General features: G+C 45.3%; 1 protein-coding gene across 2 annotated transcripts in view; it reads right to left on the bottom strand.

The window, feature by feature from the left end:
* The window catches only part of LOC122378894 (protein strawberry notch homolog 1-like), a 550,127-nt gene extending 539,657 nt beyond the window's left edge, over positions 1-10,470 (bottom strand). Inside the window, exon 1 of one of the 2 annotated variants that reach the window (XR_006256101.1) lies at positions 10,349-10,460. Coding sequence is in view for 1 of the 2 variants with exons in the window: in XM_043360535.1 (XP_043216470.1) it covers positions 10,349-10,372 (24 nt within the window). In the remaining variant the exon portion in view is untranslated. Of the gene's footprint in view, positions 1-10,348 lie in introns of both variants that reach the window. The other variant, XM_043360535.1, reaches the window with a different exon arrangement.
* Between the last annotated feature and the right edge of the window lie 2,593 nt (positions 10,471-13,063).

The raw sequence follows: 13,063 nt of genomic DNA, 5'->3' as shown, positions 1-13,063 counted from the left end.
GTCAATTTCGATTATGAAAATTATTTCGATTATGAACTTATCAAAAGAAGAGTTCAAAAGCTATCGATTGCTTTCCCATGCGTTTTTGTAGCTACCATAGTTCCTGAGAAAACGGCATGTTTTCTGAAAAATATAATGACCATTGGCAAATTTTGACCTTTGATGACCTCTGGTGACCCCAATATTGCTCTAAGATGAAAAATGACTGAAATACTTTCAAACGTACGCATTGAGAGCTATCGACTGCATTTTACTGCGTGTTTCTATCCCTCTTAGTTTTTGAGTTAGAGGTGGGTGGTAACATATGCCCCCCCCCCCCCACTAGGGCGAAGTTGGGTGAGACCGCCACTGGGGCGCGGGTTAACACTATTAACCAGGAGCTTTCTTGTCTCATTCCTTAATGTATATGGATTTAAACCTCGCCCGTATTGGCGTTTTGTCAGCCGCGAACGTATACGGGGGGGGGGGGGGTCCGTTGACCGTTGCCCCCATTGCCGTTTGGCCGCTGATCGAGCTAGAGCTTCGCGAAAAAATAACGAGCATGCTGCCCGTGACGAGAGGAAGACAATGATACCCAATTTAAGGTCCTAGGTCATTGGTTAATGGTTGACCTTCCAGGTCAGGTCAATGACCCCAAAGTCGGGAAAATTGGGACCTGTTAGAGCGTCGTAAGTGTGGCTGAGCTTTTTCGGGGTGCTGATCACGCATATCGTGTTAGTGTTGATCCCAGAAGATGTCTTCATGCATTTAGGCCAGGTCGGGTCAGGTCCACCAGTAGTGGTCCTGCCGGGTATTCGTAGTACGTGTCAACCACCTCTGACAGCTTCGTAACATGTTACGAAGGCACCAAAAGTACTTCGTAAATGTTCAAATGGTTGCTGAATTCGAGTTCAGCTCCAAAAAAATAGGCTAGAAACATGTAAAACTCGAAAAAGTGAACTGAGGTCATCAAAGGTCAATGACCTGACCTGACCTTTAGGTGACCTTCACACCCATCCAAATGCATGGGACCAACATCATATCACGTTTGAACGCTTGAAACCACGAAAAGACTGCAAACGCGCGGCTAATGCGAGCCAACATACGCCGAATCGCGATCCCGGCCAAACATGGTCTCGAGAAATAGGTCACAAGTCAAAGGTCACTTGGGTCAGGGTAATTAAAGTTTAAGGGTAGATGCAAAATTGATTGATTAACTCGAGGACATTGAAAGTTAGGTACGTCGCCGTTTTTACGCGAGTTATTCGCAAAAAAAACCGAAGGGGGTGGGGTCTGTTCGACCCCTCCCCCCTATACGGGCGAGGGTTAACAGAGGAAGACACATTTCCCCTTACCTGTACTTGTTTTTGAAGTGTTTCAAACGTTATCTTGAGAAGGTGCTTTATTCATTTGGGGAGTGCATGTGAACCTCTAAAACCCTTAATGCTCCACCATATGTCACTAACTAAACCCACTATTTGAAGTTATACTTAATGACACATGGGTAGTTTTCACTCAACATAGTAGGATAATTAAGCATTAAATGCAAAATTAGAGCTTGAGATTGTCCGGCATTTAGCCCAACAGGATACCTCTTCAATCGTCCTAGCTGAACCCAGCATAAGCTCAGCTTGTCTGAACTCGGACACACCATCAACCCACCTTTCCATGCTTCTATCCTCAGGATACTGAAATCCTTCTCCTCCACGCCGCAACCCCCCTCCGGGCTGGACAGGCAACTTTATCTCATGCGGGCTGCTCCCTTGGAGCGGCACCGCTGCTCCTGAGGGAGCGCACCCCGTAGCCGGGTGCAGTAAGTGCCTTGGGGCTGGGTGGCCTGTCCTCTGGACGGGCTCAGCCCCGGTGACTCACTAGGGTGCCTGCCCAGACCAATGTCTCCCCCTAATTCCTATCATCCTTCCGGCTCTGCAATGGTCTTGTCGACCGAAAGGGCCTAACCCAACAAAACAAACAAACAAACACCATCAACATTGCCGAGTCTGAATTTGAGCTCGACGCCGGGCCATGGGCCTGAACTTTGTGGTCATGGGCGCGGGAGCTGAGGGTCAGTGGGGGCAGCGTGCCCCCACAACTCTGGGGCCGTGGGGGCGCTGCCCCACAACTTTTCATAGGGCTAGGAACCGTCGGGGCAGCTTGCCCCCCCCCCCTGAATTGGCGGTTGTGGGTCACGAACAGTCCGCAGTTCCTTAGTATTTTTTCAGGATTTTTGTTTTCAGCACCTTAAAATGATTGTTTTTGTACTAAATTAGGCTCAGTTCGCACCACAAATGGCATTTCTGGTTACATAATGGTGTTTTTAGTCACTTCGCACTTTTCACTTCAGTCTCGGATATTCCATGGTAGAAAAAAAGTGGTGAAGGATGTAGGCCATCGGATATTAGTATACATGACATCTCAATATAACATTTTTGGAGGAAAATGGTATTCTAGTGCAACCTGTAAGGCAAAGTGTTGCCCTGTGCTCGGAGCGAAGCAGTGCATTGCAGTAGGCAATGCCTTAGGAGAGATTACTCATCACGATCAATAGTAAATCATATATTTTTAAAGTGGTTGTGTATCTGGCTCTGGGCCGAAGGCCTGAAGCCAGATGAATAACCACTTAACCTGAAAATATTTGATTTACTAATAACTATTGCCTGCAATCTATTCCTGCTACTATTTCTTTATCCCCAGTAGGCAAAAACCAGAAGGTTAGGTTAGGTTTGGTTAGGTTAGGTTAGGTTAGGATCCCCGGTAGGCAAATATCAGTAGGTTAGGTTAGGCTAGGTTAGGTTTATTTATGCCCGGTAGGCAAAAATCAGTAGGTTAGGTTAGGTTAGGTTAGGTTATGTACTGAAGAACTGCATTGAACTCGACAATCAATTCTATTTCCTTCGCTTGAATGAGAACAACTTTGTCTACTGTAAAAATATTGGCTGAAAGCCTAACATGAGGGACATTTTTTCAGCTAATATGATGCCCTTACATAAAACATACCACTAGTTTAAACTGATGCATCATAAACCACCAAAACTACATCAAATGTCAAAGCTTAATGCAGACAAGTGCACCGTTCTCCACATTGGCAGTCGCAACCCAAGGTACGGCCCTCCAGGTATTAAGTGGTTGGTTGCCAACATCACAATAATCGATCTGCGTTGATGAATACGTCTAATGGCTGTGGAAAACCACTGCCGAAATGTGTGCACGAGTCCTCTTCTCATTTCTATTGAGTCATTTAACAGGACTGTCTCTGTCATTCAAAGTTATTACACCAAAAGCACATAGGCTAACCAACCTCTCTTTTGCTGGAGGGCCGTACACGTACACGCTCAACGCCCTACAACTCAACGAGACAGATTCAGAGAGAGATCTTGGGGTGCACATTGACAACGACCTAAAATTCAGAAAACAGGCGGCAACTGCAGTAGCAAAAGCGTCTCAAGTACTGGCCTTGACACGCAAGTCATTCAGAGCCATCAACTGTGACACTCTCCCCCTGCTACTTAAGTCCAGACATGTGCATGGATCCGAGAAAATGGATATGGGATCTGATCCCACGGATCCTGATCTCGGATCCGTCGGGATCATGGATCCAGTTCTTTAATTTGTCGAGAGATCCGTAGGGATCATAGATCCTAGTCTAGTATTTTTGCTTATGATCCAGTGGGATCAAAGATCCTCATTTATTTTTGGTCAACACAGAAATCCCAAAAGATCACTCGTTGCAACTCACAAACGTTCTTATTTAGTGCTTTTATGTGATAACACGTGATAATCCATAGTTTTATTGCACTTATTGACATAGAAACACTTGGAAACCTGGTTTCAAATGTTGTTCATGGTGGGATCCACTCAAATCATAGATCCATGCTTTTGGTTTATCGTCAGATCCTGTGAGATCATAGATCCAGGATAAATTTTTCACGCCGGATTCGGTGGGATCATAGATCCGAACCTACAATTTGCCACGAGATCCACTGAGATCATAGATCCATCACTCGGATCCATGCACAATGCACATGTCTGCTTAAGTCTCTCGTCAGGCCGGCCCCATCTCGAGTATGGCTGCTGCATTTGGGGCCCCTTCTCCAAGGCTGACCAAAAAGCCGTCGAACGTGTGCAGAGACGTGCCACGAAGCTTGTACCCGACCTAAAGCATAGACCATACACCGAACGGCTGAGGCTCCTGGATCTCCCCTCTGTACTACAGACGACAACGCGGAGACATGATTAAGACGTACCAGGTGCTACATGGAGAGGTAGATGTACGCCAAGAGGACTTCTTCACCCCAACTCTGGACCGGAGAACAAGGGGACACCCATGGAAGCTGAACAAGGAACAAGCACAATCGAGGACAAGAAGACTGCTTCAGCACGAGAGTGATAAGTGACTGGAACTCTCTCCCCGTTAAGGTCGTCCTTGCTCCTTCCTTGAGCGCGTTCAAGTCGCGCCTGGATGCCCACTGGGATGGCATCCGATACCAAATTCCAGATTGATTCACGCACTGCTCGATGAGAACGGGACCTTCAGGCCAAGTGGCCTACAAAATTCTTGAATACATTATGGTATGGCATGGTATGGTAGGTATGGTATTTAAATCTGAACTGTTGCGCAGCATTTGTCCACATGGGAGAGGCTGACCACCTGAAAGTAGCATGTAGATCGACCGTGGTGGTAATGGCGAGGGTTCATGTGCTCTGAGGTAGTCATTTTTGCATCAATTTTTGTAGTGTTTCAAGGTAAGATGTTGTATGAAACTTAGTGTAAATGTGAAGCGTACCTAAGTGTTGGTAAATGTCAAGTTTAAGTCCTAAGCAGATTTCATGGATAATTTTTTCCATATTCTTACATTATTTGACATCCTGAATCCAAAAATGATACTTATATGTCTCGCAAACAAAAGAAAAAACATAATCAAACCTGAAGTAACCTAAATATGGTGATGAAATTGACCAATAACATGGCAGTGAGATGTATTTTTACATAACAAAATAGGCCGAAAATATAGAACGAAAATATAGAACAAGAACACCGATTACAACTACCGGGTGGCCCAGAAAAAACGTTCCCAACTTTAAATCAACATTTCTCAGAAAGTGATAAAGACACAACATTGAAACTTCCAATAGTCAATGCGGCATATATTTTCAGCAAACTGTATTATTATTATGTTATTCGGACAATTACTTTTTAAATGGTTCGTGTTTCTGGCATGCCATGTAAAAATAACTTTTTTGCTCAGATGTTTACTAAAAAAATGTGAGTGAACGGGCCACTTCCATCTCGGTACCACGGCCTGCAGCCATGACTGCTACTGGCAACTAGCCTCACTGATGGTTCAGGCCTTAGGGTGGCACATTCCCTTTAGCTTTTTTCCTTATTCGGTCGATTTACTGTTTGATCTTCTTGAAGGGAGGGCAATCAACAGTAACCCATGCACCGCGCCACTCCTTCTGCTCGAAACAGGACTCAGTGTTGAAACGAATGGCATCCATTAACACCATTTTGGCTCAGTATTGGAATATTCGGCACATAAGTGGGACAAAAATATTTAAAATAACAACACACGTGCTGGTTTCATTCACGTGTTCCATTTTTCTTTTTTCCTAACATGGTACGTCTAAAGCCAATCATCACTACCGTCCAACATCGGCAAAAAAAGCAAAAACGTCTTACTTAATTCAACATAAGAATGCTGGCTTGAAAATGATGATAGAGTGTTATAATTTGGCATACTAATGCGCAAAGAAGTGACGTAAACGTGATGAGAATTTTGGCTCGTTATTTGCACTCAACTTTGAGATATAGGCCTCCAAAGTTCGGAACGTTTTTTTGGGCCACCCGGTACACTCCTTCTCAGAAACAAGAGCTTGCTATTCTGAAAAAAGACGATGAAACCATCATAAAGAAGTCGGATAAATGTAAAAATCTCGTTCTCATGGATAAAACAGAATACATTTCCAAAGCAGAAGACATCATTCAGAACTATGAAATCACAACGAAAAATCCCACGATAAAACTGGAAGAAGAAACCAAAACTCTCATGAAAAAAAAAACTCTCAAAGACAAGATACCGGATGACTACCTGCGAAAAATTCTACCACAGCACTCCAGGACCGCCGAGTTTTATGGCCTACCTAAGACGCACAAAGCCGGTAACCCGCTACGTCCCATCGTATCAGCTTGCGGGGACCCGCTTGATAAGCTTTCATGGCTGTTACAGTGTATCCTGACTCAACTCTTATCATTCGTTCCATCCCACCTCTCCAATACGCAAACCTACCTAACCCGCCTGCGCGATACCTTTCCGAATGGCCTGCCCCCCAAAAGCATTATATTCAGCATAGACGTCTGTAATCTTTATGGAAGTATCCCCATTCAGGAGGGCATAGACGCAGTGATTAGCTTGCTGGAATCCAATTTAGCTAAGATAAACACTTTTAACATCTCTCTTACTGACATCCGTTCCCTCCTCACGCACGTACTCACCAACAACTATGTGCGGTTTGACTCTAAAATCTTCAAACAGAACTCTGGAATAGCAATGGGCAACCGCCTAGCACCTCCTGTTGCTATTGCATTCATGCATGCATTTGAGACAAGTTTTCTAGCCAAACTATCAGAGCTACCTGTCTTCTATGTACGCTATATAGATGACATTCTTGGAATTTGGACCTATGGTATCGACCGCCTCAGTCATTTCTTTAACATCATGAACAGTCACAATCCGGCCATTAAGCTTACCATAGAGCACACACTAACTTCGGGGAAGATAGCCTTTCTGGACACCTTGCTGACGGTCGACCCTTCGGGATCTTATTCCACAAAATTATATTTTAAGCCGATGACAGCTCCTATCGTCCTCCATTTCACCTCTGCGCACCCCATGTCTACGAAAAGAGCAGTGCTAAACTCAGAAGTCCAGCGAGCCATGCGGGTGTCATCGGATCTACAAACAATGGAGCGCAGCCTCAACACTATTACGACATTATTCAGGGAAAACGGCTATCCAGACAGTATGATTAGGAGCACCATAAAAAAGAACAGAAACAACAGTCACAAACAAACACATAAAGAAAAACGCAACACAGCACAGCACAACTCACAAGTCTATATGAGGCTACCGTACATTAACGAGACAATAGTCCGCCGCGTCAATGGCATCCTTCGTGGGGCTAAAGCCCCTATTAAACCGGTATGGACGAACAAAAACTCACTTCAAGGGAAATTGATCTCATCAGCACTCACCCGTCCTCCCTGTCCCGCCGGCAACAGACATTGTCATGCCTGTTCCAATGGACTCGAGAAAAAATGCAGCACAAGAAACGCAGTATACAAAATCACATGTAAGCCATGCGAGGCAGCAGAACGTGCTAAAACCTACATAGGAGAGTGCACGAGACCAGTTCGCTACAGATTCAACGAACATCTAAGTGACGCACGTCTAAGAAAGCTAGACACACCGCTAGGTGAGCATATCTTGCACTCTGACAACGACCTTTCCAATAATGACATTAAAAACTCCTTCCGCATAGAAATTCTGGATACAGGTAAAGATTGCGCAGAAGTAAAGATAATAGAATCAATCCACATAAGAAACCTTCGGCCCAGCCTGAACACAATGCAAAGCTCTTGGCCTTTAACACACTAGGTTATAACATGCAAGCAACCAACACAAACACACAACCCCCCCCCCTCACACACACACTTGTGTAGTCCAGTTCTAGATGACCACTGGTATACGATGTAGTATACTATGAAAACTGTAAGGATAATTGTGTAGCCTATATGACCTCAGTCCACATATCTGTATGGACAAATATTGGTATATGTGTGTGTGGTGTGTGATGTATAGTGGAATGTGACGGCGAGCGTGCTGCGGTCTGCTCTTGTTTAAATATTGTATCTATTTGTACCTATATTTGTATTAGATTTTGTTAAGTGTACGCTTCAATTGCGCAATGCGCGTTGCTACATGACCTCCAAAAGCCATCTGGGCCAATGTGCACGTGTGAATATTTGGTTCCGTTTCAATTTTTCAAATGTGATTGCCTCGGCTAGACCAGAACCAAGGCCCTATATAGAAGGTATGCTCATTAGGCCGAAGCAGCGATTTCCGTGACGTCACTGGTACGAAGGGTCGGACGGCTGTAATGCAATCCTATGGAAAATGACCCAACTTTAGGGCTCTCCCACATAGCTGCCAACCTCGACACTAAGGTAAAAGTTATATCACATAAAAGCTCAAATCAAGACGAACAAGAAATCTATTTGACGTTTTTAGGTATTACTAACGGCTTAGACTCTATTCAAGTATATTCAGAGCTCTGCATTACCTCACTTTTTCTGCCGTCAATGCCACTACAAATGTCTAGTCGGCGCACGTGCGCTTGTCGAGCGGAGACCACCAGTCGGGCGATTCAGAGCTGCCGCCCAATCAGAACGCCGCAATGCCGTGACGTCATTGGTCGCACACGACACGTTACGGAGATAGGGATGAGACAGCCCTGGACCAGAACCCGATGATGTCGTAAGACGAAAGCTCGTTCTATATTTTCGGCCTATTTTGTTATGTAAAAATACATCTCACTGCCATGTTATTGGTCAATTTCATCACCATATTTAATTGTTTCATCATGGCAAAACCGACCATTCAATACATCTGAACTAACCTTACCTACTTACCTATAACCTACCAACCTACAACCTACAAACCTACAACCTAACAACCTTACACCTACATACCTACCTACCTACAACCTAAAAACTACAAGCCCACAACCTAACCTAACCTAAAACTTAAAATTTTTGTTGTTACATATTTGTATCAAAAGCGCCACAATTGTAGTTAGGACCTAAACTTGACATATACCGAAGTGTTTTATAAGATGTTGCAACACTAATCAGGGTGGTGTTTCACCAGTGATAGCAGCATGCTGCTATTACACGTATCAAATTGGGTTTCTATGGAGACATCAACAAGCCCATTGCTCCAACACTACCACAAGTGTGACATCAGCAGAATTGGAATAGCAGCGTGCAGCAATAACCAGAGAAACACCACCCAGATTGAATTAACTACAATGAAAACGCTAGGTTCATCGGCCTCTCTTACCAAAAAAATTTAGGTAAATATTTACTTTAGGTCCGCAATATTATTTTAACAAGAAGAAATGCACATTCTTACACTATTTGATGTCCTGAATTCAGATATGATGCTTAAATGCATCAAAAATGTAAAATAAGATACTAAAACCCCAGCACATTTCACCGCACTGCTGCACAATACACACTGAAGAAAGCACGCTTCCGCGACAAAAACGAAACATACAACGCTGCCCTATAAAAGAAAAAAATGATGCGGATATTCATTAGTTTTCGACGTTATGAAAATGACGTCATAATACCAAAGCACAAGAAAAACGGTGAATAAAAAAGAGAAAATATTTAGCAAAGGTAATAGAGCATGAGAAAATGATCAGAACATAACCAAACCTTACCTAACCTGACCTACCTACTGATGTTTGCCTACTGGGGGAAAAGGAAAAAGTGACTTGCATGAATAGATTGCAAGCAATGGTAAGTCAAATATTTTAAGGTTAAGTGGTTATGCATCAGGCAAGCCAGATACACAACCACTTAACCTAAAAATATTTGACTTACCATTGCCTGTAATCTCTCCTAAGGCATTGCCTTCGGCACTGCACCGCTCCGCCTCGATTATTTTGACGTCACTTTCCTTACAATTTATTATCATCCGTAATTTCGCTCAACCCTGGTTGGACCATTTGTAGCGGGTGCGCCGCGCAGACACCTGCAGTTCCGGTCGGAGGTGGGACCGTTGGTGGTGATACTGGTGATACTAGTGTACTGGTGCTTTTAAATTGGTTTCTAGAAGGAATAAGTATCAGAAATGAAATCAGGAGGTCTTAGAGTATCGTGTGAATGACTTTTATTTACCCCTCTGTTTTGCAGACCTAAAGTAAATAAATACCAAAAATTTATTACATTCTTCGTAAAATATCACTGGCTATGTCCCAAAACCATTTTTTGAGAAGCATGGCAAAGTCACCCTGCAAGGCAGTCATCCCCGTTCATGGTGCCGAATTTAGCTTAAGATATTTGCATTCTACAAAATGTAAGGTAAAAAAGTGTGACATGAATAAATATGCGGACCGGGCCAGCGAAAGAAATGAAAGTGATTTGTCCTCGAATCAGAAAACCTGCACCACACTGACAAAAGCCGGTGACATTGACATAGGTGGTAGGTACCTACATCGCCATAGCCCAGCGTGCTTACAATAACCATTATCATGGCAAGCAAAAAAGATACCCTAGGCAGTTCAGAGCAGCATGCCTACTTACGGAACTCCTTTTCCTAGTAGACATAATTCGAAAAGTTTGTTGGAGAATACGGCCTTCGTTGGAGACACATCCAGGGGGTAAGCGTGCAGCGCGTGCAGCGTGGGCAGGGGGGTACGCTCCGGCTGTTTAGCATTACGAAAAATGGTGACAGACGTTTGTGGAGGATTGTCGACGAACTCTTGTTCCGCGAGCGGTACTTACACGCTAGCGGAAAATTCACCAATCAGCGCTCAGCAGTACTCGACGCTGATTGGTCCGACGCTCGTGACGAAATTGCGGGGGACCACAGTTTTTCTCTATGGACCCGAATAGGCTTTTGGATTTCGGAGGGGTTTCGTTTCTTTAAAATGATATGCTATTTCGAGCTGTTTTCGAGTTGAAATATATTTCTTATGACTGTCAGCTATATAATGGCACCATAAAATCATGATTTTAATCAATATTACCGATGTAATATCGGCCGAAAAGACATGCTGTCATGGCACGGACTGCCCTGCGGCTGATGTGGGGCCCCTCCCCCTAGTGCCAGCGTATGGTAATAACAGTGGCGCAGCCAGGGGGGTGAAAGGGGTGAGATCTCACCCCCGTCTCTTATCCTAGGGGCCCACCGTCGATTCGAACTGTAACGTTATGCAGCCTGACATTTTTTTATCATAATGTCAAGGTCCGTCATAGGACTGAAAAACAGTATTCAGGCCCAGTGGCGGCGGAAGCAGGGGGGCAAGGGGGGCAGCTGCACCCTAAAGCTATGGAAAGGGGCGCCTCGAAAATCTGTAGAGGAGGAAGAGGTGCGGCAGCCATAAAGCTGAGCAGTGCGACACCGCAACTGATAAAGGCAGTGACTTGTGACACGAAGAGGGTGGCAATGACGTGGGAAAAGTACCTTTTAATATGCTGAAGAGTGGAGGGCATCCTTATCTGAAGCAAAGGCAGATGCTGCCGACCCTGTCGAATATAATCTTGCCAGGCGATAAAGGTTAGGAGGGCGCAGCCACTCGAGAAGCGCGCCATGCGGAAGAGGGGCGCCTGCATGCGAAAGAGGGGCGCCTGTGTGTGGGACGAAAAACAAACATTTATGGGGACGTCTTTGAAGGCGATAGCCTCCGAACGCCAACACGAACATATGAGGGCTTATAGCGTTGCAGGCTCCATGCGACAAAAAGGGGCGCCTGATGGCCGATATGCGAGAGGAAATTAGTTTGTGTAACATTTATCGGGGCGGTTTGCCTTTTACAACATATGAATGTTAAGGGAGGTCCGAGATTGGGGCCTGTAAAATTGCACTGTCCGTATGGGCGGTTACATCCCTAGTGCTAGGGCGTATTTTGCGTTTTTTTTTTTACTGGGGAGAAGATTATGACCAGGAATAGCACTCTGCAACTTCTATGGGCGCCTGTATAGGGGCGAAACTGATTTTCCAGTGCAGGGACGGCCATCGGCATTGTGGGGCGGCATTCATTCCACTGGGGCGTCTGCCAGTGTTGAAGGGCGGTATTCATTTCAATGGGGCGCCCGTTGGCGTTGATGGGCGACATGTATCACCTGGGGCGCCTATCGGAGATTGGGGCGGCATTAATTTCACTGAGGCGCCTATCGGCGTTGACGGGTGGTATTTATTCATCCGGGGCGCTTATCGGTGGTATAGGCCGGCATTCGCTTCACTGAGGTGCCTATCGGTGTTTTAAGGCGGCAGTAAATCCACTGGTGTCTGGGGCGCCTACCGGCGTCGAAAGGCGACATTCATAATTCATTTCACTGGGAGGCATATTGGTGTTGATGTGTAACATTCATTCTCCTGGGGGGCCCGGCAATGAGGGGGCGGCATTTATTCCGTTCCCCTGGGATGGGCCCCTATCGGTGTGGAGGCGTCGCCGTCGTATTAGTTTGAAATGGGGGCACTCTGGGTGGTAATAGATGCATTCATTTCGCTGGGACACCTACCAGCGTTGATTGCCTGTATTCATTCATTTCGGGCTCCTATCGGTGTTGAAAGGCGGCATTTATTTCACTGGGGCGTCACAAACCTGCTACCCCCACCATAAACCTCAGCCTATTCACTTCACGTTAGCAGTAACTAGAAGTCTCTTACTTAGGTGTTGTTTTTATCCGCTGGGACTGAGAGCGTGAGATGATGTTTTTTCGTACTCCAGCGTAGTCAGAGGTAGAGCATTGGAGCGCTAATCCAAAGGCCCGGGGTTCGAATCCCCGTACAGCCCAAATTCTTTAACGAGCTTGCAAAAGATGACTGATGTCATCACTGTCAACAGTGGAAGCCGTATGGCTACCCATCTACGCTGGAGTACGAAAAAACATCATCTCACGCTCTCAGTCCCAGCGGATAAAAACAACACCTAAGAATGATCCGCATAAAACTTGGCAGAAAGCTCGTTAAAGTACTTGGTCTGTATAGCTCAGAGGTAGAGCATTGGAGCGCTAATCCAAAGGCCCGGGGTTCGAATCCCCGTACAGCCCAAATTCTTTAACGAGCTTGCAAAAGATGACTGATGTCATCACTGTCAACAGTGGAAGCCGTATGGCTACCCATCTACGCTGGAGTACGAAAAAACATCATCTCACGCTCTCAGTCCCAGCGGATAAAAACAACACCTAAGAATGATCCGCATAAAACTTGGCAGAAAGCTCGTTAAAGTACTTGGTCTGTATAGCTCAGAGGTAGAGCATTGGAGCGCTAATCCAAAGGCCCGGGGTTCGAAT

The sequence above is a fragment of the Amphibalanus amphitrite genome, unplaced genomic scaffold, assembly GCF_019059575.1.
Source record: "Amphibalanus amphitrite isolate SeventyFive unplaced genomic scaffold, NRLGWU_Aamphi_draft 000067F_arrow, whole genome shotgun sequence".
NCBI classification, from domain to species: Eukaryota; Metazoa; Arthropoda; class Thecostraca; order Balanomorpha; family Balanidae; genus Amphibalanus; species Amphibalanus amphitrite.
This window is presented reverse-complemented; position numbering and strand designations above follow the sequence as displayed.